Genomic DNA, 24377 nt, shown 5'->3' on the forward strand with positions numbered 1-24377 from the left:
CTGGAGCCCAACTCTTCCTGCCCAGCTGATGCCTGCCTGGCCAGCTCGCAGCATGTTTCTCATGAGGGATTTTGAGCACACTCAACCTAACAGCTCATTAAATCCTGGCGACCTTCTGTGTGTGCTGGCCAGTCAACAGCTGAAGTATCCTTTTCAATCGTGCATATCTGGCTAGCAGAGTCTCTCTTCACCCAACTATCAATGACTGAACTGATTTAAAACTGAATAAAACCAAGTGATCTTTGTGACTAGCAGCTCTATTTCTACAATGCAGAAGGATCCCCAAACAAAAAGTTAATGGAGAGCAATAAAAAGAAACAAAACAAACTAAAAAGGAGGGGGAAAAAAATCTAATTTCCTGGAGAGTAAAATGTAGACCAAAATCAAATTGCTGTATAACTTTGTATCATGTCTCAATGAAAAGCGTACAGTTTTTCAGTATGAGCTTTGGAAAAATCACTCATGGATTGGATTGAAAAATTTGTTTCTGAACTCTTTCCTTTATATTTGATGACTTTCAAAAAATTTTGGTGTTTTATAAGTAGCACAATCAGAACTATATGAATACAAATGTTTGTGTGTGTGTGTGTGTGTGTGTGTGTAATGCAAATCCCCCAGATTTAAAAGAAATAGTTGCTACTAACATGTAATATATAATAAATTATAATTTTATTTTTTAAAAGTGCACAGAAGCAGATCATTAGCACATGTCAGTATTTGTTAGGATGGATAAACATTTGCAAAAAAAAAAAAAAAGTCCATATTCAACACAGTACTAATAACTAACAATGAAATAGAATGAGTATTGTCCATGCATGAACAAACTTATGTTTTCAGTCAAAAAATATGTATTATTTAAGTACACATTGTAGATTAACTTATATTTAACTGAATGTACTGCTTTTCAAAAACCAGATCACAGCATATATCTACAAAACCAATTAGAATTTTATAACAGAAACTACATTCAGAATTGTTTTTTGTATTAGTCCCATATCAGCTGAATATTTACGTGTATTTTACCTGAGGCACAAGTCAGTCTTGCTCAACAGCAACTCTTGACAAATACTTAAATATCTTACCCAAGCTGTGTCACCAGGTCTTTCCAGCACATTCATACTTAAACTATATTTGTATCTAAAATATTTTCCTACTCTTATATTTATAAATTATTACTACAGTATATTCCTGAGAATAATGAGATGTAGAGGAAAAAGGCTGGATAGAACAGCCTTGTGGTGGCAACTCTCCCATGTAGTGCAGCAGTGTGTGCTACATTGGTGCTAAACTGCAGGGGGAAAAAGGGGAGGAACCTAATGATCCAAATTTTTGCCTGTCTTAATAAGTTAGATATCATGGAACTGAAAGATAATCTGTGATCACCTGCATTTACCATGGACTAAAAGGACACATATAAGATTTTACTGCCCAGGACAGTCACAGGCCAATTTTGTGTGCATACCCCACACTAATGCACCTGCTACTGCCATGCACTCGGCCTTTGCACTGCTGGGCCATGGATAACACAACTTTTTATATCACTAATATCAGCTCCATTTCCCACATGTGACCAGCCAGGAGGATATATAGTAATGACTGACCTGCTTTCTCCTGCCCACAACAGATGCTTTCCTAGGGAAGAATTAACTTTATAGAACTCAATCTGGCAAAATAGTGTAAGGTCTCAACAGCTTCGCTTCCAGCAAGACTGGGAGCCAAATCCTTACAAGTTTCTTCACTATAAAATAAAGATTTCAGCCAAATATTGTAACATATGCATCTTTCAAAAACTGCACGTAATTCTGGATGCTCTGGTTATTGTTCTCTGACTTCTGTAGCCTGTTCTCCAGCTCTTTCAAATGTACTTCACGGTGCTTTTCATTCTAATGAAAAAAGAGAAGTGCAAAGACAATTAGAAATAAAATACAAATCAATCAAAAAAACAATCTAAGACAATTAGTACCTAATTCTTATAGCCTTATTTACCTGTAAAAGTTTTCAGGGGCTCCACAAAAGCAAAGGTGCTAAAAAGGTCCCAAATTATTATTTATTTATGTTCAGTCAGGACCAAACTAAACATGTTTGGATAGACTTAAAAGAAAGTCCTACAATAATTGTAAATTCAGATTATTGTAATCATCTCAGGAAAAAAAAAAAAAAAGATACCACTACATCGTTATGGAATTGTTACGCATCAAATGAAATCTAGATATGTTTACTGGACATGATTGATCTGAGAAGGAAATCACAATTTCATATACATTTTTTTATTTTTGTCTTGCTGGGCAAACTGGTCTGAGTAAGAGTTGTAAACTCAATATCATTCAAGTGATTTAGTTAGACTGGGCATCTGTCAGGTTAATAGGAAATGTCAATGTACAAAGTATATTGTCAAGATGAATTAATTTACTGTCCTGAAAAGTGTATATCAACTGTATTAGTAGTGTGTTTTCAGTAAAAGGAACTTTTTTTGTAAATGGTGATGTGGTAAGTGATTTATTAAGTCTCAAAGAGCATTATTTACTCACATGTTGAAATAAGCAGAGGAGTTGGTTTTTTTCTTCTTGCTGCTGTCTCACTTCAGCTTCAAGAAGTTGCAGTTTTGTCTGAAAGGCTTTTTCTTTGTATGACATTTTTTCCTGTTCTTCAGCTACCTATAAAATTATTGAGAAATTATATATATATATGTATGTATGTATTATATATACACATTTACTCTTAAAGCCCAAATCAAATTATTTTCTTATACCTTAACATTTCCTATTATTTTATCTAATAATTTACTTACTTCCCATGCACAGGAATTAAACAAACCTGAGAAATACTCTGGCTAAGTTTGAAAAATGTTTCAATTTTGGAAAAAATGTAATACTAGTGGGAGTGCAACACTTTTTAGCTCATTTTTAAGTTAAGCCAAAATTTTAGTTTTTTTCAAAGAAATATCCTCAGACAGTATTGAAAAAATCAGGTAGTTTATTTCAACGTGATTAATCTGAAATTGCAACTTCATACATTTTTTCTGATTAAACTAATATAATTCACTACAATCTAATTTCCTAAAGTTCCTCTTGCATTTGATTTACTGTTTGCATAGATTCTACAAATGACAAAATTTGTTTTAATATAGAAAGAATGCAAACTCTTCCTCTAAAAAGAGATGGATTTCAATAACAAAGTTTTTGTGGGCTTCTATACCAGAGAAAATAAAAGGTAAGATTAAGCTTTTGTTCCAAAACTTTTTGCCTTATCTGTCAGATTTAAGATTAGGTGGTTAAAACATTTTGATTTGTCAAAAAACAAAAACATACTTGGTCCACTGAAACTTATTATTAATTTCTGTAGGATCCAAACTTGACAAAGAAATTTAATTGTTCAAGCCATATTTAAAACATGCAGAAATTCATAGTAACATTTTTGTATTGCTCCCTATATGCAAAACAGTCTTGTCCCACCATTTTTTCTCAAGCACATCTTTTTCATGCTGTTTTAAAATAGAAAATGGAAAACAAGACTGAGAAACATATTAAATCACCAATACCATTTTTCTCTGCTCTTCCAAAGCAGATTCAAGTTGTCTGGTTAGTGCATTATATTCTGCAATTTTCTCTTCAAGCTGCAATTCGCTGCGCTGAAGACGCTCATCTACATTTCTGAGCTGACAAGCAAGTCCTTCATTCTGAAATTCCACCTCTCCTAATTGCCTTTACACAAAACAGATTAATGCATTATAATTCACTATAGCAAAATGATGTAGGAATTAATTTCAATCAGATTTTTAAAGTTACCTTTTAAGATGATCATATTTCTTCTGAATGTTATATTTCTCTTCTTCTAAGGAAATATTTCCCATAGAAGTTACACTATGGTTATCCTGTGAAAATGACAATCTGTTTCTGGTTGAAGAGACTTCTATACAGGATCTTACCAGAGTAAAGTAAGCTTGCCTATTAAAACCCAATCAAACAATTTAACTGTAATTTCAGATAAATGCTATGCTATATTCAGACAAATGTTATATTCAAGTAAATGTTATCTTGTATTTAAAATTAATAAAATACAGCCAAAGTAGCAGACTAAAATTTTGTGTGAACAATTTAGATTAAAAACCTGCTAGGTAACAAAATCCACTTCACATGCTGCTCATGCAGCCTTGTGTATTAGGAGCTGGTCAGGTCTATCTATCTCCCAGCAAAAAAATGCTCCCTCACACTACAGTCACAGGAGACACTAAAATAACACTGCATATATATATATATATAGCATATATATATATGGTTATCATGGAAGAACAGTGCAGCACTGGCAAAGGATTTCAGAAAGAAGTGAATATGAAAAAAGAGCAGCAGCAGAAGCTGAAGGAAGCAAGAAGACAAACTGTCTTCTCCTGCTCAGCATCCAGAGTGCCAAACTTTTCCATGTTTTCTTTCAAACCTCAGTAGCAATGAGATTATTGCTCCTTCTACCACCCATCAACAGCATGTTAGCAATAAACATGCTGTTTACTGCCTACTGGCACCATCATTCAAAGGGGTGACCCCCACCATTCATTGGAGTACCTCAAGCAGTCCCATTCAGCAAATTAAGCTTATCTGCCTAACACAGAATTTATTATGATGTATGAATTTTGCACCCAAAATTAATTATTGCTTAAGTACTTTGCCAAACAATGATAGACATGAGAGTTTACGAACATTCCTGGACGAATCAAAAATCAAGAGCTATGATTTTTATAAACATATAAAATTCATAGGAGCACAGAGACTCACTGTACTTCAGCTGTAGTTTTCCCACAGACACAGGAAGATGATTATTCCCCTTTCCCACCCTACTAACTTAAAAACCTTTGTCATTTGTGCTCTTCTAACTAAAAAGCACATTAAAACAAAGACAAAAGACAATACCAAAAAACCCCAAACCTACCCTGCCATTGAAATTGATGTCACAGACAACAAGAGCCGAGGAAAATTCAGATTCTTGCTTTAGAGAAAATACAAGCATAAGTGTTGAATACAGATAAAAATAGAAATTATCCTATTAAAGCATATTTAAAAAATATTTAATCAACCAAAACATTGCAACAATTAAATGCAATTTTAATTACAACATCAAGAATATAATTTATCTGATTAAATATTTTATGGCTTATAAATTAGCCATTAACACCAAAACTAATGTAGAATTTAATTATTCTACTGGGTACAAACAATATCTAGACTTGCATTTATTTCCAGGGAAGAATTCTGAAACACATCTAAGGACATAAGTATTCAAAAAGATCAAAAATATACTCACTCTAAAAGTAATGTGTCTTACCACATAATGAATTCACATAAATATAGTTGGCAACAGTTGTATTTGCATTATGCTATTTCTACAGAAAAAGCTCTTGATTTATGAAGAAAATAACAAAGGAAACCTCACCACTGTCACACACACCAATAAGGAAAAAAGTCCCAGAGACTTTTTTCCACATAATTTTCTCATTTATCTTTAGACACCAGCATGTTCTAACCACCTGAACCTCCAGCTCCCTAAGGGTTTTGCATTTCTCTGCATGGATCCTTTCCCGGGACATAAGCTTCTGCTGCTTTTCCTCAGCTGCTTTCAGCGAGTCACAAACATGTTCTAACTTCTTTAACTCAGCCTCCATTTTGCCCCTCACCTGCAAGGTAGCATCACAGGAGAAAAATGTAAGTGTAAAACCATAAATTAATTGGTGTAATACTGAATGGATTTTCATGTAAGTAATAAAGCTAAAATTCTACAGAAGTTGCATATCACCTATTTTATAAAATACTGACAAAGATTCAAGTTCTTTTCTGATGCTTAAGAATGTGCTGTGTTTCAGTGTTCAGCTCCATCTGCTGAAAAACTTGTAACTCATCTCAGTATGGATTCTCAATTCTGTTAGTTTTTAAAAAAAAACACTTACAGTAGGTTTGCTTCCATACACAACTTTCACTGCTGTTCCATCAAAAAGTTAGTTTCAAAATCATCAACAATAAAACCACATTTTTGAAAGTGACAAAAGAATTCTGGAATTCTAAAATAGCAGCCCAACTACTTTGTCATTGCGCTAGGAATCATTGCTCATTTGTTTGCAATTCTGTAGTATCCAAAAGCCACCTGCTTGAGATAGCAGTTAGTAAAACTCCCAGAAATTTAAAAACAAGAGACTGTACCTTATGACTTCTAACAGGATCACAAAAATGTAGAAAATAGGAGTATCCTACAGAATTGTTTCAAAACATTTTTTATTAGTGCAAAACTTACCTTATCTACTTCTAAGCATTTGTTTTCTGTTATTTTTTTGTTTTCATTTAAGACTGTTTCATATCTGCATTTCAATTCTTCTGCTGCAATTTGTCTTTTTTTAACCTAGGACAACATATATCTTTCACATACATTTGCAAGATAGAATCATTAGTATGAAGCATAAAGGAAAACCACTGATTTCCAAATAGTGTTTAAAGTTTGTCATTATTTGAAGTTATTTATTTTCATTACCCTACTTGTCACAGCAAGTATACAAGTGTTACCAGGGAAAGAGCACTGTCATATCAGCAGTGTGTTACCAACAATGGAGAATGAGCTGCAGTTGTGCTGTAGGAACAGCCAGTGTCACTCACACCTCTCTCCCCTGATAACAAGCATCACTGACACTTCCCATCTGGAGTCACCACAGCTATGAGCTGGGGAATTTTACTCCACTCAATGCTTAAGGCTGGCTGTTACCTGGAACTACATCTACCATCTTAAAACTGGCAACAACTTTAATTGTGACAATGCATTCCACAGACAAGGCTCACTTGCTCTACTTAGATTTTGTTTCATGTCTTTCTTTTCTCTTGTCAATGTTTAAAAAAAAATAAGTGAAGAATGTCAGTGAAATTGTGTCTAGACTATAGCAGCAATACATACATATTTGAATCAATGTTCTAAAATTTCTGAGTGAATAAAGCCAAATACAAAAAATTAATTGGTAAAAAGCCCATTTTAAGTTTGGTTTATTCATTTTACTGGTATTTTCAGTGTGGATTTACCTACTGAAATAAAAAACTCATATAACCCTATACTCATTACCCTATCCTTATCATATATTTCTTGAATTAACTTGAATTTCTTGAACTTACTTGAATATTTATATGCTCTTAGGAACATGAAAATAAAATGTGGCCAAAAAGAGGTAAAATATCATTGGTATATCCATTGAAGACATCAGACTCAAACTTACTTTTTAAATACATAGTTTACTAGGTGCTAACCTGCTTTTTAGGAGGCAAATGTTGTCAAAGCAAATTTGCAGTTGTTGGCTTCAATGAACTTCAAGTGGGCTTCACACAACTCAGTACAGACTATGTGTTTTTGTAAGTGTGGAGACTATTCTTTGATATGGTTTGTAACAGCACTTTCTTCTCCTTTTATACTCAGTATTACAAAAATATGACAATCACCATGACAACAAAATGGATTTATTACAAACTAAATCTTTATAATTTCCTCAAAACTGCTTACAATTTTAAAAAAGCATACTTAAAGATTTCAAACATGGTGAGTCACCTCATTTTTATGCCGTTCTACAAGTTTTTTCTGCAGCTTTGCTTTTTCTTGAAGATGTAGCAACTCATTTTCAGCAGAAACTCTACTTTTTTCCAATGCAGCAAGGGAAGCCTTGATCAAAACATAGAAAATACAAAAATTTGGAAAGTGTTATTAAAATAACACATTCCACAATATGATATTACCAGCAAGTGACCTGCAAGCATTAGGAAGAGTGACAGAAGTATTTTTCCTGTCAAACAAAAATGATAGTCCCTAGTTCATTTGTCAGCTCATGAGAACATTTATATCAGAGAATAAATACAATACAAAACCTGTAAACTCTTTCAAAATTGAAATTAATAATTGAGGTAAACTCAGTTCTTTAATTTGAAAGACAGTTTAACAAACATAAAAGAACAGTTTGTACTTAAGCATTTGTGTAGTTACTGACAGTAAAATAAATACCATCCAGATTAAGCAGATATATCATCAGACAACCCTGTTCCTAGTTTTGCCATAAATTTCCACTGAAAATTTTTCAATGTTTCATTTACCCTTACTGTTATAAATGGATGGCAAACTTTATTCTACAGGTTTGGTCCAAACTTTATTCTACAGAAGGTCCAAAGAGAATTAATGTGGTTACTTCATTAATGTATGAAAAATGTAGTGCCATTCAACAATTATTTATAATCTCACCTCTAGTTTTTTGTTTTCAAGGTAAATCTTTTCATTTTCTGAGTTAAGAGAATTTAGCTTTTCAAGAATTTCCTCCTCCAAATTTCTTCTCCAGTCCTCCCTTCCTTCCATGTTTTTCATCAGGTCTGTGATCTGACTTGTTAGACAGGAAAGAAATTCTCTATAATATACAATGCTTGCAAAACTCTCACCATGAAAATTAAATTGAACCTTAACACATTCCGCTTCATTGTTTATACGTGTGTATATATATACACACATATAAAAGGGAGAATGCATTTAAGCATCCAAAGAAAGGAGTATCTCCTAAAATAAGAAACTCCCTGAAAGATGAGAGTTTCTACTCCAAGGAAGGGGTTCTAGCTCAATCATAGAACACCAAATCATAGTTTCAAGAGAACACATGCATAAGCACACTGTACAATTGGATAATTGATTGGATAATTTTGTTCTGCTTTTCCTCAAATGAGTAAACAGTTCAAAAGGACATCTGAGAGGAACCCCTCTCTATCCTCTAGTGAGGTGAGACATTAATGGAACTGAAATAATTTTGCCATCACTAGTCTTAAGTAGGAACTAGAAGTGAAAGAACATTTTTCTATTCTGTAAACACAAGGGTTAACACTCAAGCTGTTGAATCAGATATTAAATAAGTGGTTATGTGGAGGCAGCATAGTAGCTGCCAGCAAGTTCAGGCTAATCAGAAGTATGCAAGAAAAAGAATATGTTCCTTACTGGTAAAGAGGAATAAAGCTTTAAAATAAGGGAAATGCAGCATAGAGGAGGCGAAAAATCTTTAATTGTTCTTATTTCCAACTTCTAAATTCTGCTCAGAATTTTAAAATATTAATAAACTTGTTTACTTTGTCATCACTGAGTATTGCATTATTGAATATCAACACTCCAATACAGAAATAAATAAACACATATACAGTCTGACTTACTTCTCAAGATCTTCTTTTTGAACTTCTAACACTGTCTTTTCTTCAACTAGTCTATCATGCTCATTTTTCCAGACATCAGAAGCTGACAATATCTTACGCAGTTTGACTTCCTAGAGAATGTAGAAATTATAAGTTATATAACAAAAGAATGCCACCGAAGAATGCCATTTAATTCAACAAATTTTTCTAAACATAAAAGCTATTTAATATAAGATGGTTTTATTGGATCTTCTTGTACAAAGTGAAATAATTTTTCTTTCATCTCAAAAGAAAACCAGCAAAATTACCCACATTTTTTAAAAATCAAAGTCTAAGTACAGACTTACTTTCAAGGCAGAGACATAGTTAAACACTGGTACTGTATATCAACTGAAGAATACAACATTTCAAAATTTAATATAACAATCTTTTCTTACCAAAAAAATTGTCTTTGATACATCTCAACTACATATAAATTACATAAATTAATAAACAAACAATACTGGCAAAAATATTTTAATAATGAAAAATACTAGCCAGGTAAGAAATGAAATGTTAGGTAAAATCCCTCAAATGAATATAGATAATGAAGCAATACATGCTATCTTGACAGTGCATCAGGTTTTCAATGAGGAAGAAAACAGCAGTGTGACTACAAAACATCTGAAGTTCAAGAGTTAGTTGCTGTCCCTCTATACTGCTAGTTTTACTTAAAGATCCACTACTGTCTTCTCACAAAGATCCAACAATACAAAAACCATTATTAATCAGCTCCTGACAACAGACTTAAGACAATCACTAAATTTTAACAAAACCAAGGCAGTTTTCATGTCACCTATAGCAACCTTTTCCTTAAAAATGAGCAACAAAACAAAAGACATAAAAGCACAGCATAATCAAAAAACTTTTTCTATTTTCCACAGGTGAAAGTCGATTGTTCAGTTTCAAACAATACAACACAACATTGCTCATGGCATAGTCACTCACATGTTCTCTTATTTTAGAGGTTACATTTTTCACAGCTTCTCCAAAGTGTTGAGCTCTTAGTTTCTGGGACCTAATTGCTTCTTTCAGAGCAATCTTCTTTTGCACACATATTTCCTTTAAGGCTATTTTCTGCAGCTTGTGTTCACCAATTTGATGTTTCCATGCTGCTATTTTCTTTTCTATAGTCTGTAGCAGAAATAAACATCAACTCTTCAAATTCTAAACCTTACAGATAATTTTGTAATATTAAATAATCAGGAAGAGCAGTTTCACTTATAACCTGTTTCCACATTATCTCGGTGTCTCAAATCTTGTGGTTGATACAAGGAACTAAGTACAACGGTAGACAAGAAAAATACAGAGAGAAAGTCATTACAAAGATGAAGAGGCTGAAATGGTGCAGGAGCAGGCAGCAGTAGGGGGAAAGACAGAAATCTGACCACCTCTGTGTACTCTTGGAAATGAATACAGAATTTCAGGGTAGAAGGCATGGCATGGATCTTAAACCCATTTATGAGGAGGGAAAAGATGGTTTCATCAGAGTATTTCTGTAAAGAATATCACCTTAATGATGCTACCAGTGATATGCATGGATGTATTAGAGTATCTGCTCTGAATCTGGTGACACACACACTACTAGGTCTGGAGATAGGCTGTAAGACTATATGAAATTTTAATATGAAAGTTAATATTGTGGATTTGTGTTTTAAAGTCAGGAAGCTAGAAAGGCTGCGGTCTTTTCTTGAGTATATGTATTATGATATTGTCTGTGATTAGATGACAATATACTACTTTCTTGCCAGACCTCTTAATTTTTTCATGCACAAAATCGTCCCACTCTATTAATGACATGGATTTTTTTACTGAAGAAACTATTTTTTATACACAATGAAGCAGAAATGCATTTTAATGCATTTAATAATATTATGAAACATATACAAAGCAGTCAAGATGAGAACTGGTTTCTACAAGTGACATTGTATTATCTTTTCTATTGCTGTTATTGTTTCTGACTAACTATATCCTTGTATCGCTTTGATGAAGACAGTATACTGATCCCATACCATCCAGGAAGCTGATCTCTCTAACTTCATGACTTTTGTATTTTTCATCTATGTACCACATAAATATGAATGGAAAATAGCAACAGACATCAAAACACTACATTATGATGTTCATTAGAAGCAATACCAGACTCTGTTTCAAGGAGAATCTCAGACCCACTTATCAAACATGACCAAGCTACCAATAGACAATTAGTTTCATAAAGACTAGTGTAAATTCTGTTCATATCTCATACTATTCTTCCACCAAACTCCAGCAATGTAGTAAGCCAGCAGTATAAATACATTTCTCCGTTCAGTGATAAATATCCTAATTGTAGGAAGGATTAATGCATTTGTTTCCTTCTTTTTAGCCCTGGTCTGACACTACATTACGTACTACATGGATAAAGATATAATACTTAGCTACTGACCACGTGAATGTTCTAGCCTTATTGAAGATACTCACTGCAAAAGTACTACTTCAAAAAATTAAATTATTTTTAAAAACCCAAGTATGTAAAAAGTAGTTTTTCTATGTAAGTGCTTACAGGGCATCTAATAAACAAAGATGTGATTTGAAGTGGTGGATAAACACCTTCAATAAACACGGCAAATAGAAAATCTCAGTCTATGCAGGAATTTCTTTAACTGCTGGTATAAGTAAACAGCTGCTATCCCCTATTATAACCACAGGAGGTCAGAATCACACTAAGAAAAAGTGCTTTGGGCATAAATCAGTCGCTGAGGTCCATTCAAACTGAGAACTAATTTCATAAGAGTAATGCTAAGCTTTTGCAAGCTTTTGTCTAGATGTTAACAAAATCATCACCGGGATTTAAGCTAGCAAATTACTTCAGCAATTTCTGAAAGTGAACAAAACTTCTAAATAGAGATTGAATGAAAATACAGCTGTATATCAAGCTATTTTATCTAATGAAAATGTTGTTGGAATTCTATAATTGTACTAAGTAGAACAAGAAAGTAATTTTTATTTGGAAGAAAACATGAGGCATTTATGCAGACATAGACATGATTTGAAATTGCCTTGATATATCAGGTTGTGTAACAGCCTAAAATGATACAATTAGCAAGGGATGTATGCTAGTAAAAAGTAGTTTGGAAATTGGAAATACATTATTTTTAGCGAACATTTTCTCATTCATGCCTATTTTCTTGACAAGTTTCATACATTGTATTCTGATGCCACAGCTCCAGCCTCTCACACGTGACCTCCTCCCTGCCTTTTTCTAAAGCCAGTTACTGATACAAATGCCCAAATTTAACTCATGCTTTTTAGAACAGAAAATGGAAATAATTCAGCCTACCTTAAACGAAGTGAGATTAGGCATTAGTCTTTAGTGTTACACTTTCAGTCAGTATTAAGAGACTCGATTCCTTCACAGACAGTAAGAAGAAACAGGGTGTGGCTGCCACTGTTCTCTTAGAACAGAAAGTCACCACAGGGACTTGCCTATCTCTTTCTCCTGACTGTATGGATACTGTCTTGTAGACAGTGCAGTTAAGTGAGTGCTAACACTTCTATGCATGTTTCACTTTGCTTCACTGGAACTGTATGAGTGAGCACAAGCTGAGAAAAGAAGAAAAAAACAAAAAAAGCAACCTTGCAATTAAAATAATGTGGCCAGGCAGATCTTGCAAAATATAAATACTTATGATTTTAACTGTTTTGGATCTTTCTTTTACCAAGAATTTGATTTCAAAACTGGCCGAAGTAAGGTTTTGCTATTTTTTCCCAATAAACACAAGCAAAAATATTTTGACCTGTATTTTCACTCTTAATTCATCATTTTCCACTTCTTTTCTTTCAATCTGACACTCCAGGTGAGCTAGTACTTCCTTCATAGATCTTGACAGCTGATTTCCTTTCTGTATGTTGGTCTAAGAAAGATAAACACAAATCTATTGGACTATGCTGTATGATGCTCTCTGCATTTTTACTACTATGCCGTAGTTTCTAACTGACATTTGAATGTCCTCAAAACCTGGAAAAGGTAAAACATGCTCTGTAAGTATATTCGCAAACAGTAACTTGTTACTAATTGTATTAACATTATACAGAAATCACCAAATTGAAACAACTTATGTTCAATTATTGCATCATATATAATCCGAGTTAAAGTAGTAGGAATAAGGCCTGGAAGCATGAACTCAGAAATCCAGGCTGAGCAAAGGCATCCAGCTAACAGGATGACTAACATTAAGCCACACTGGTCAGCTGTGCTGTGACTAATTAGACCTGAACTGACCTTCATTAAATTCCAAACTTACTGTGAACAGTATCTGTTTAGCTTACTCCATATTACTTCCTTATAAGTACTGTTTCCCCAGAACTATTGCAAATCGGTAAATGAGAAGTTAAAAGCCGTTAGTCTGGATGTGTGCCTCTCCCTGAACCTTAGGATATTAGTGTTAAGGATAATCCTTAGTTGGTTTCAGTACAGTTTTGATAGTTTTAATACATTTCTGTAAGAAACACCTTTCAAGATTTTGCTTTTTTCATACTTGCTTTGAAATAATTGTTTTACTCAAAATTTAAATTTTGTAATTAAGAATTTATTACATTGGAAGTAAACATTCGTTACAATGGAACTGGTCACTCACCTTTTCACAATGAAGAATGGATGAAAGTTCTTCAATCTGTTTCTCCCTTTCATGTATTTTTTTCCTGAGATTCTTCATGGGGGAAAAAAAAAAGAAAAAAAATATTTTAATGTCAGTGTACAACAATGCATCAGTAGTGCACATTGATGAACATTTCAGATGTAAAACTAAGATTCCATTTTGTGATAGTAAACCACAAACATTCCCACTTTGCCACTGTTACTGGAAATTGTATGGCCCTGTAAGGCAGCCAGTTTCAGATGTACAGCATAGAACAAAGAGAATTTAATTTTAATTTACTTGCCGTATTCTGAATTTCCTTTTCACTTAGCTTTTGCATCCAAGTGTCAACGTTTTTACTGTTTAACTGCAACACAGGAAACATTAAAAATTTCTTCTGATTGTAACTGATTTAGCCTTTTTTTCAATGTTTTTTAATTGGTTACATATATTTTGCTACATTTTCAAATCTGGTACATATGACTATAAAAGCTCACATACAAGCTACTTAGTTGGTGGTTTAGATTCAATTTATTTTTGTGCACAGAACTTTGTAGCTGAAGAAAACAAACATACAGCTGTTTATTTCTTTATTTTAGTTGGAAGGGCTCTAAATACCATAGGTAAGTGTTATTTAAGCAAGTAGTTGAATGGTAAAAGCATTTGAAGAATTCACAATATTTCAAAGACAAATATTAAGTGCTACAGCCTTTCAGGAGCCTCAGTTGTTAGGAAGGATTTGAAGATTGAACCAGAAAACATAAGTTGGAAGATCACAAAAATCAGTTTGCAATAACTCTTTCTAGAACTTATGTGCCCATGATATTGTCAACTAAGCTTGTTATTTTAAAATGTCCAATTGTGTGTGTGTGTATGTGTGTGTGTGCATAACTTTCTATTTTAAAAAAGCAGACTTTTGTGGTTTTCAGATTGTAAATCCCAAACATTTTAATTTCACTAATGAGAAGATAAACCCACTAACTCAAGTTGGAAACTTCGGCATCAAAATTTTACTACAACTCCTTCATCTTATCCTGGCCTGCATGTAATTCCTCATAATGTTCTGTAATCTCAATCCCATGCCTATCTGTAAAGTCAGTTCATGGACCTTAGTTCTGCATTCAGGTTTCCACCTTGGCATGCACAGCAAACTTATAAATATTGTATTAAGCAGAAGTCCTATTCTTTCCTGACCACACAGAGTCATATTTGCTATCAGCAAAAAAAAAAATATATATAAACAGGAATGCTGTTTAATGACCTGACACTAATTTATCAGCAAAAATGCTTAGAAGACTTCCAAGAATTGGGAAGTGACTGGAAACCTAAATTACTCATACCATCCTTCCATTCTCAGAAAATTGTCTTTCACACAGTTTGCTCTTTATGAACTTCCTGTCTTTTTGTTAAATGATCAGCAGAAAGCCTTATGCCTGTAAGACAGCTATCATTGTTTATGAAAACCTGAAAATGAAGAATACTATCTTCAAACTAAAAAAATAAAGATCAGAATAAACATCCCTCTTTGTTAGCTTCTGAAAGAGAGTTAAGTAAGTAATGACAAATTACATTTAATTTTAAGAGAAATCTACATTCTTCACTCCATCAGATTTCTGTGTGAGTTGCACATGACTACTGTTATACAGGAATTCACTCAGATCCACCTCCTGTTTCAACATACATAGTTCGACAAATGTGATGCAAATGTTTAGGAACTTTCTTAGTGCACAGGACATAACAAAAAAAATCTTCCCCAAGTGTGTCTATTAAATAATATGATATGACTAAATGTTTCTTTCAGACTTGTGTAAGAAATGTATATTTGCATTGATTCTATGTTTATGCCTTATATATTTTCTTACTTGGTATTCTCGACTGTCATATTCTTTGCTCAGATGAGTAAAATACTTTTCATGTTGGGTGGCACCTGTAGTTCTATGAGAATCCTTTCTATATGGCTGACTCAGTGAAGAGAGTTTTCCTGTTTCTCCAGGTGGCACATATATTTTCCCCTGAAATAGCATTCATAATTATTTAACATTTAGTTTCACTCACAGTTAGGTCACTGATATTGCTAATTCAAGGATATCAACATAAACCAAATCAGCTCCTCAGAAGATTCCTTTAGGAGAAAGTTTAGAGATCAAAGAATCACTTAGGACTTTCAACAAGAATAAAAGCCTGTGATATTACAGGACATACCCTCAAACAGTTTGCTCACAGAACACACCTAATCTACAAGGCAAATGCATACAGACTACCTCCAATGAAGGTGAAGGCCAAGACCTGCTCAGATTCCAATACTGCTGTTTTCCAGAGCAGTAATGGAAACTTCCAGTTTGGAGGCAGTAATGGCTTTCCTCTTTTCCCAGTATGGAAAAAGGCAGGGCTGCTCAGGAAAATGCTGCTGCCCATGCCATGGCAAGTCCAGAGCCATATCAGGGCTACTAATTAACTGCTTCCCAATCCCCCACTTCTTTATCAAGCACCAGGAACCTGTCATCACCCTCACCCCTTCTCCTAACACCTCTCTTCTGCCTTTACCCTAGCACTCCAGCATGACTGATGCCTTCATCAAGCATAAAGTTATCTGTTTACTCCACTCATTGCTCCACTGACTACTCATTTTTTCAGAAGTGGATTGTGTTGCCTTCCTCACCCACTAGGACCCATTTCTCTTACACTTGGCCTGTGCCAGTTGCATCTCCATCAAAAGAATTTGTCAGACTAAGAGTTTATATTCTTACATCCATATTCTCCTTCATATAATTTAGAAAATGAGTAACAAATGGAAAGTTCCCATCTTAAATAATCCCTTCCCCATAGAATCAGAATGCAGACTGCTCTGTTTCCAGTTGCTGTCTTAAGGCAAATAAGCACACTCAAACAGCTAAGGTGTTTTTTTTTTTATGTGTGTGTGTGTCTTGTTTTATTATAGGATTAGATTTCCTGACAGACCTCAACTTGTGTAACACAGGGCAACTGTAGCCTTTTCCTGGATATCCAACCCAGTATAAAACCAAGTTCTTGAATGTAATTTCCAGTGAAAACAGCACCTTGGAAGATTAAACATCATGCTTTATTTATCATAGCCAATCTGTGTAAGCAGAAGAGGACAAATAAGAATTTTGCCATAGTTTCAGTATACTGTTGCTAAGTCCAGCACTGTCACTTAGCCATTTCTTGAAATATCACCTACTTCACATTTACAACTAGGAAGTATATTTCAACCTTGTTAACAAAGTAAATACAATTTAAAAAATCACGTTGACAGGAACAAAATGAACTTGCCTGAACAGTGTGAAGAAGAATAAACTTTTCCTGAAGATGAAGCTCCAATGAAGGAGCAGTACAGTCATGTACAGGCAGGGCCCAGGCTGGTTGTGATGATGATGAGGATGGTGATGATGATGACATTTTGATTTAATGCTCTACAACAAGACAGTATATGTTAACATATGTTTGTGTTCCACAAATCAGCAACTGAAGCATCACTGGTATCCCAGGTTGTTCCCACTACAGTAGGACTACTGGACTGGACCAAGTAAACCCCAGTCACAGCAGAACTGTAACACAGCTAATGCAACTGAAATCTTCCACAAGAACTCACAACTTTCAATTGCTTAGGCAGCACTGAATTCTCAAATCTGCTGCACAGAAATCAAATCCCTCCACAGCAGAAAACTGAATACACACGAAGGATGAGGTAAATCCCGCAGCTGCAGTTTCCCACTCCCACGCTCCCCAGCACACAGGACAGGCTCAGGGGCACAGGTCACCCAACGCCAGCCCTCCCCGCGGCCTCACGCCCGGCCTCTCACCTCAGCAAACGCCCCAGCCCTCGCAGCCCGCGGCTCCTGTCCCTGAGGTGTCCCGAGGGTCGCGGCCCCTCAGCACCGCTCCTGAGGGGCAGGGACCCTCAGCACCCCTCGCCGCCGGGAGCCCTTGCCGTTGCCGTGCCGTCGCCGTTGCCATGCCTGCCCCTCTGGCGGCGGGGGGAGGCGGCGGTGCCCTCCCTGCGCCGGCCTTGCGCGACGCTCTCCGCGAGCACCCACTGTCCCCGCCTGGGGCCGGAGCGGGATGGAGACCCCGCCTGGGGCCGGAGCGGGATGGAGACCCCGCCTGGGGCCGGAGCGGGATGGAGACCCCCGCCTGGGGCCGGAGCGGGATGGAGACCCCCGCCTGGGGCCGGAGCGGGCCTAGACAACAAGGTGCTTCAAGAAGCGGCTGTGCCCCTCACCAGCCAGCGACGAGTCCGGGTGCACCCAGGAGGTTACTGTCAGACCCAGATGGACAGTAACCTGGAGACCTCCGGGGAGCTTTAGATCCTCCAATTAATTTCTTATTGGGTGTTTCCATTAATTTTTAATTTTTTTCCTGGGGTTAAACACTACGTATTGATGTAACCTGACTGTATGTGAAGCTGCTTTGGCAATACATTGTCAAACACTGCAGAAAAGCCACATATTTTTAAATAACCACGTTCAGATGAAGAATGAACCAATTACTCTTGCATCATACCATAGGAGAAAGCACTATTGCCCTTGAGGCAGCACCTCATAGAGTATCTAAGACACTACAAGAGATGTATGGAAAGATCACTTTCAGATAATGAATTGTGCAAAACCAAGTGATCGTGTGATATAAACATGATTGTTTGTACAGGTGCATATGTAGATATGTACATAGACACATAAGCTCATACACAATTATAATTTGCACATTTTGTATAAAAAAATCATACTGATAGAAATGTTACATTTTAATATGCTGAGCAAATATCAGCATCAGCAACTTACACTAAAAAAAACCTAGATAGAAATAATCAGAAATCAAACATCCTTTGGCATCAGTTATAAGCATGCCAGTGTGTATTACCTTCTACTGCTTGGAAATGGAACTTCTGAGAGCAGTTACTCACTTTACACACTCTTTGAAGAACATTACCTAGCCATGTGCGTCTGGTAACGAAAATCAATGACTAAATTTCTACCTTTTTAATTCAAGTAGACATGAAATCCTCCATTCTCCATTCTGGAGTGAGTGTCTGATTGTACCTAAATTCCAAGGGAGATTTTGTCTTTGCATGTCAAAAAAGGCCTAAGGCTTTGTTCTCTATAGGACCCACAGCCTTGAACTGAGAATTCACCACCTCTGAGAGACTTTTGCTTCAGCACCGCAGTTATGAGCTGTGGCTTTGGTACCCCATAGTCACCTCAGAAAAAATTCTTAATTTTAGCTTCCCAGAACTTGCAATAAGATTGGCTTATTTTTAAAAGAAAACAATAAATTTTTGCAATTTTTAAAAAATCTGGTCATAGTTTATAAAATAAAGCAAGCACTACCCATCAGTGAGGGCTAATTAGCATGATAATTAGCATTGCACTCTATACCTTGTAAACAAAGAATGAATTACAAGTTTCAGTCCTCAAAACCACATTTTAATGACAGTAGCACAATCCACAGAGTGGAATATAATTAAAGGAAATAGGACACACAGTTCCACAATGACATAATTACAGGCCTTATTGAAAGAGATGTGCTGGAGAGAAGCTTCTTTAGATACCACAGGAACACTGCTGAGTGTTTGTCACAGTTCATGACTTCATCTGCTCTAAAGGTATAATTGAACCTTTCATTTCCACGTCAGAAATTCAAGACTCCAATGTGTTTCTTTGTTCATTGGTTAATTTTGGCAATAGCCTGCTATTGCAAAAGCTTCAGATTTACTGTGACTCTGTCCCTTTCCCACCCTTGTATGCACTGCTTGGTGCAATACTGACCAGATTTAATTTCTCCAGCAATCCTTACACTCGCTGCTTTATACAGAAGTGGATATCTGTCAGAGACACAGTATTGTGTTTTCAGATCTAAAAGTTCATTTTCCCAAGCAATAATCAATGCTGTAATTTCCCTTCATATCAAGGCCAGAATAGCTGTCACATTTAAGAGGAGAAAGACTCCTTTGGAGAAAAGAGTCAAAGATGAAGCATTAGTTGCTAGTACCAGCTCCGTCTAATTGCTTTTAGGTCAGTGAATGTCCTTCATTCAGAAATATCTCCTCTTGTTTGCTTCTGATAAGCCTTTTTATTCCATAAAGGAGTTCTGCTGCATACAAATTCTTTGATAGGAACTCCACCATACAATCAGAATAAGTGGGTTGCACCATTGGTCCTGTAACTAGTTTGCAGTTATGTAAAAATATGATAGACCTTACACAGACAATCCCCACGATCCAAGACAACTCACCCGTTACTCTGGGACACCCAGTCCCACCTGCCTAGTGAGCAGAGCTGCAGTAGTCTGTTGTGTGGCACCACTGACATCTAGTGGGCTCCAACTACACTTCCAGTTTTCCCAAATGTTCCAAAAATCGGTCACAGCATCTCTTTTTGAGATGCTCTGACCTTGATATAAATGCATATTTAAGATCACAATCAAATATTAATTGAATTTAGCAATTAAGGTGAATATAGCAATTAAGGCTGTCTCCTACTATAGTAGCACAAGGAAGATTTGTTTTAATTAGGAGCTCAGGTTCACTGAGCTCTGCTGATAGTAAAAGCTCTGAAGAAGTCAGTTCAAGTAACGCAGGATTGAGCACCTCCCCAGACATCTCTGCAAAAGACAGACAAAATTTGTTCTTTCACGCTTTCTGACAAACAGGTCTAAAATGACAGGGTAAGGTTGTTTGATTTTCATTATTATGTTTACATGTATATGTGAATACATATGTACTTATGTTCAAAAGCTCTGTGGGCTGCAGGCCCTGTTGCCGACACAACTGCCACATGCCAGCTCAAATTACCTAGAAAAGATGTGATAGTTGATGTCAAAACCATAAAAGCTGTGCACCTCAATATGGTCTTCCCAATGTTCTTAAAATAATTTCAGCTTCCAGCTTCCTACCTAGAATTCATGATGTTCCATGAAGAAGGTAAGTTTAATTATTCCTATGCCACATGTGGAGAAACCGTAGTACCATATGATGAAACCACTTTCCCACAGTCATTAAGGAAGTGGTAAAGCTGCAAATATACCTCCAGTTATTAAGCTATCATTGGACAATAAAAGGAAGAAACCCCCAAAATTTTATTTCTATTTTCTCAGGGGCCAGTTTCTCCAAGTATAAGATAGTCAGCTTCTTCTAAGATGGACAGCTGGTGTGGGGGACTAAATTATTATCCGTCCTGCTCCAGGAAGTATGATACTGAAAGGACAAAGACCATGGAAACAACACATGATATACCTCGTCCAGTTCCTGAAATTTCAGGACTTTTGCCTATTGAATGTTTTGCCAGTTACTGCATGCAGTCCTAGTACAACTCCAGTTCGAGTGTTTAGGGGAAGAACAGCAACAGCTGCCACAAGGACCACTGAAAGGCTGCACTAATGTGAAAAGGAGCATTAATTCTCCCTCAGATAACTGTAGTTTCTGAGCGGAAGTGTGCTGTTGAGAACAGCTGCTTTCTGGTTCTGTCAAATCCAGTCCCCACATTTTTCATGAAAGCCTGATTGTACACAGGCCAGGCAGCTGGCACTACTGATTTTATAATCTTTGCCTGGTTATTATCAAACTAAGCTTACACTTGTTAATGTTGGCAAAGAATCTATGGACTCACACATGAACAAATGTCCTTACCTATTTTAGTAAAACAAGTTTCAGTTATTAAATGGAGATTCTGCTCCTTTTATTTTTATATGTCTTTTCAATACATTAATAAATGTTAAATCAAATTTATACACACTTATCTGGAAAATCTGGTTCCAGGATTGCTACCATTCTTCAAAGTATTAGCTGGCATTCTGCAGGGTTTTGACTGGTAAAACATTGCCAGAATTCCGAATTTGCCATTGTTAAATTGCATTAATTTATTACATTAATATGTTAAATATTAATAAAACACCTGTTTTATGCAAATATATGCTGCAGTTACATAATCGTGAGTGGGAAGAGGTTTATATACATGCAGTGACACAAGACATGACCCATAAACCTCAATGCATTACAGAACTAAATAGGTATGAATTCCAACATGGGCACCACATTATTGGGATTAGATGTGCTACCAGAAGGTGTTTGTTTCATTTACAGTGTTTTCACAGGATATAAACTGACTTACGGAGGCATTTCTGGGATTGTGTTTTTCAAATCTTTGGCTCCAAAGCCTTTGGTTTAAACATTACCTTCCCATACTGTCAGAAAGCAGCACTGGGAGTCAACTGAGAATCAATTCAGTTATAAGCTAGTATTCTTTACATAAAAATATTTTACTTTAATTACACCATAAACTTTTATATTAATATAATTTTGGCTGGTTTGTTGGTTGGTTTGGGTTTTCCATATGAATTCTATTTCTAGTCATAGAAAGGGATGTTTCAGGGTCCATTTATATCCAACTGTACAATGTTATAAAAGGTTATTTCTTCTTTTGGGGTATGTTACAAGAAAGGCTGAAGATCAGACAGTAGACAAAGGATGGTGTTCACAATACCTTCTGGTACATTGGTCACACACCCTATTCTTAATTCTAGAGATTGGGCACAGGACAAACTTTATTTTCTTTTTCAGCCTGAGACAATTCTTCAGCCTGACAATCTTATGGCTCCAGTACCTTACAAGTGACCATCCCTGCTGTCTACCCCACACTTCTGAGGACAGGTACTGTTTGATACTGTTCCTCCAGCACTGCTCCTTAGCCCTGGCAACTGATTTTATCAGAATGCTTTGGCGTATCTCTCTACACACTGTGCATGCTTTGAATATACCTTCAGCACTCCCTGTGTGAATATCTGGGTTGTAACTAAGCCTGTGTGCTATGGTATGGCTTTCCTTACCTGAGCCAGATACATCAGTTTATCCCAAACCCAAATCCCTGACCATGCTTTTGGCTCTGAATAGTAGTTGTAGAGAGGGACCTGAGTTCCTACTAGAATCAGGTATTGAAGCGTCCAATAAAGACAGGGTAGACAGCCTGAATTTCTTAAAAATAATTTCTTAGAATGGCAGCAGCAATCTCCAAAATTTTGCTGTTAACACCTCCTAGGATGCCAAAAAAATTTCCAGAGTTTGTCCTGAATAGTATGTAATAGGCCTGCAGCATGCAAACAAAAGGAATGTCAAGAGAGGGAGAAGCTCAGTAGTGTTTCACAAGTAGTAGAATACTGTGGAATTTAGAAATCATGGAGTTCCAGGTTGTGATTCATTAACTGGATTTATTTTTATATTAAAGTACAAAATGGGAAAAATATCTGAACTAGAGTTTTATAGGAAATATATAATCATGCAGTGGAACAGATCTTCCTCTTGAACAAGTGCAATAATCACTAGCTAAAGAGTTATTTTCTCCCTCTCACTCACATTCTGACCACTTAACATTCATGAAAGGAGGAAGGATGTTAAAAGTGGGAACTGAAACACCAGATCCAGTGCCCCACGTATGCCAAGCAGCCCATCTGCTAGTGGTGCAAATACTGGCTACTTAAGGCATTTTCCTAAGAAGTAGTATCACTCTGTTTCGGGTTCCTCAGGAGAGCAGCAACTAAAAGGAGGTGTTCCAAATACTACAAGATCACTCTAACCCATGGGGCCTTAAAGGATGGGAGTCTTGTTCCTCTTCCATCCAGCCATTTTCTGAAGGAAAAGCAGTGCCAAGAATGTCAGACAAAGTCACAGAAAGCAGCAACTTCCTCTCTGGCAGGTGAGGCTCACATGTCATGGGCAGCAGCAGGCTGCAAGCTTCAGGGAAGAACTAGCAGTATTTTGGGAAGATTTAGACTGACTTGATGGCTGTCCATTCCAGCCTGAAAATACTACACATCCAAGGCATTATTGGGGTTCATCGCAGCTGAGGTGGTGGTGCTTCTGCTTCAAGCTCAGGCACCATTGCTTTCAGTTGTTTGGCATCTTTTTCGTGGAACTCCATCAATGGGAACTGCTGGAACTTAGTGCCAATGGACGTTATGAAGTGAAATAATTCCATCCGTATATCCAAATTTAAAATATTTGATGTTGCTGTCTTTTCACACATGCTAAATTGATATCACAGTGAATTGTAATCAGCACTTACATGACTGTAATCAGCTTTTATCAGGCCTTATAGTACTGAGCATTGAAGGAAAGACTCATGGAGCTTCTATGTAACAGTAACACTTTTACAAAATGGAAACAAACTTGCCATATAGATTTATATGCAAAAACTTATACCAACGTAGAAGCAGGGCAATACAAGCTGAGAAAGGTAAAATGATTCAAGAAAAGCAAACACACACACACAATAGCTTTCAGGCCCTGTTCTTATCAGGATACAAAGGTACAATAGGAACTTGACACAGCCTGAGTTTTGTTTTGGTTTAAATTCCTGGAATCTGACCGACATGCAAGCAAGATTGCTCTGATTGTTAGTTACTTCCCTTCTCTGGAATTCGCTTCTTGTCATAATGCCATAGGACTTCCTTTGACTTTATCAAATTCAGCCACACATTACTTATTATTTGGATTATGAAATAAATTACTTAACTGAATGATCAGGACAATTTTCAAGGTGGATATATTAAG

At 36.1% G+C, this 24377-nt stretch overlaps 1 protein-coding gene across 1 annotated transcript; it reads right to left on the reverse strand.

The window, feature by feature from the left end:
• Nucleotides 1–649: 649 nt before the first annotated feature.
• ODF2L (outer dense fiber of sperm tails 2 like) lies at nucleotides 650–17776 on the reverse strand. Its single transcript, XM_085067998.1, has 17 exons — nucleotides 17641–17776; nucleotides 17111–17250; nucleotides 15670–15831; nucleotides 14124–14186; nucleotides 13820–13891; nucleotides 12980–13096; nucleotides 10152–10337; nucleotides 9186–9295; nucleotides 8242–8377; nucleotides 7561–7671; nucleotides 6274–6378; nucleotides 5516–5662; nucleotides 4921–4977; nucleotides 3786–3871; nucleotides 3539–3701; nucleotides 2529–2654; nucleotides 650–1883 (listed from the first exon to the last, which is right to left on the reverse strand). The coding sequence occupies exons 2-17, from the start codon at nucleotides 17234–17236 to the stop codon at nucleotides 1755–1757; spliced, it is 1896 nt and encodes a 631-aa protein (XP_084924124.1). The 5' UTR covers nucleotides 17237–17250; nucleotides 17641–17776; the 3' UTR covers nucleotides 650–1754.
• Nucleotides 17777–24377: the final 6601 nt, after the last annotated feature.

This window comes from Lichenostomus cassidix, chromosome 8, assembly GCF_008360975.1.
Source record: "Lichenostomus cassidix isolate B80296 chromosome 8, HeHo_3.0, whole genome shotgun sequence".
Taxonomy (NCBI): Eukaryota; Metazoa; Chordata; class Aves; order Passeriformes; family Meliphagidae; genus Lichenostomus; species Lichenostomus cassidix.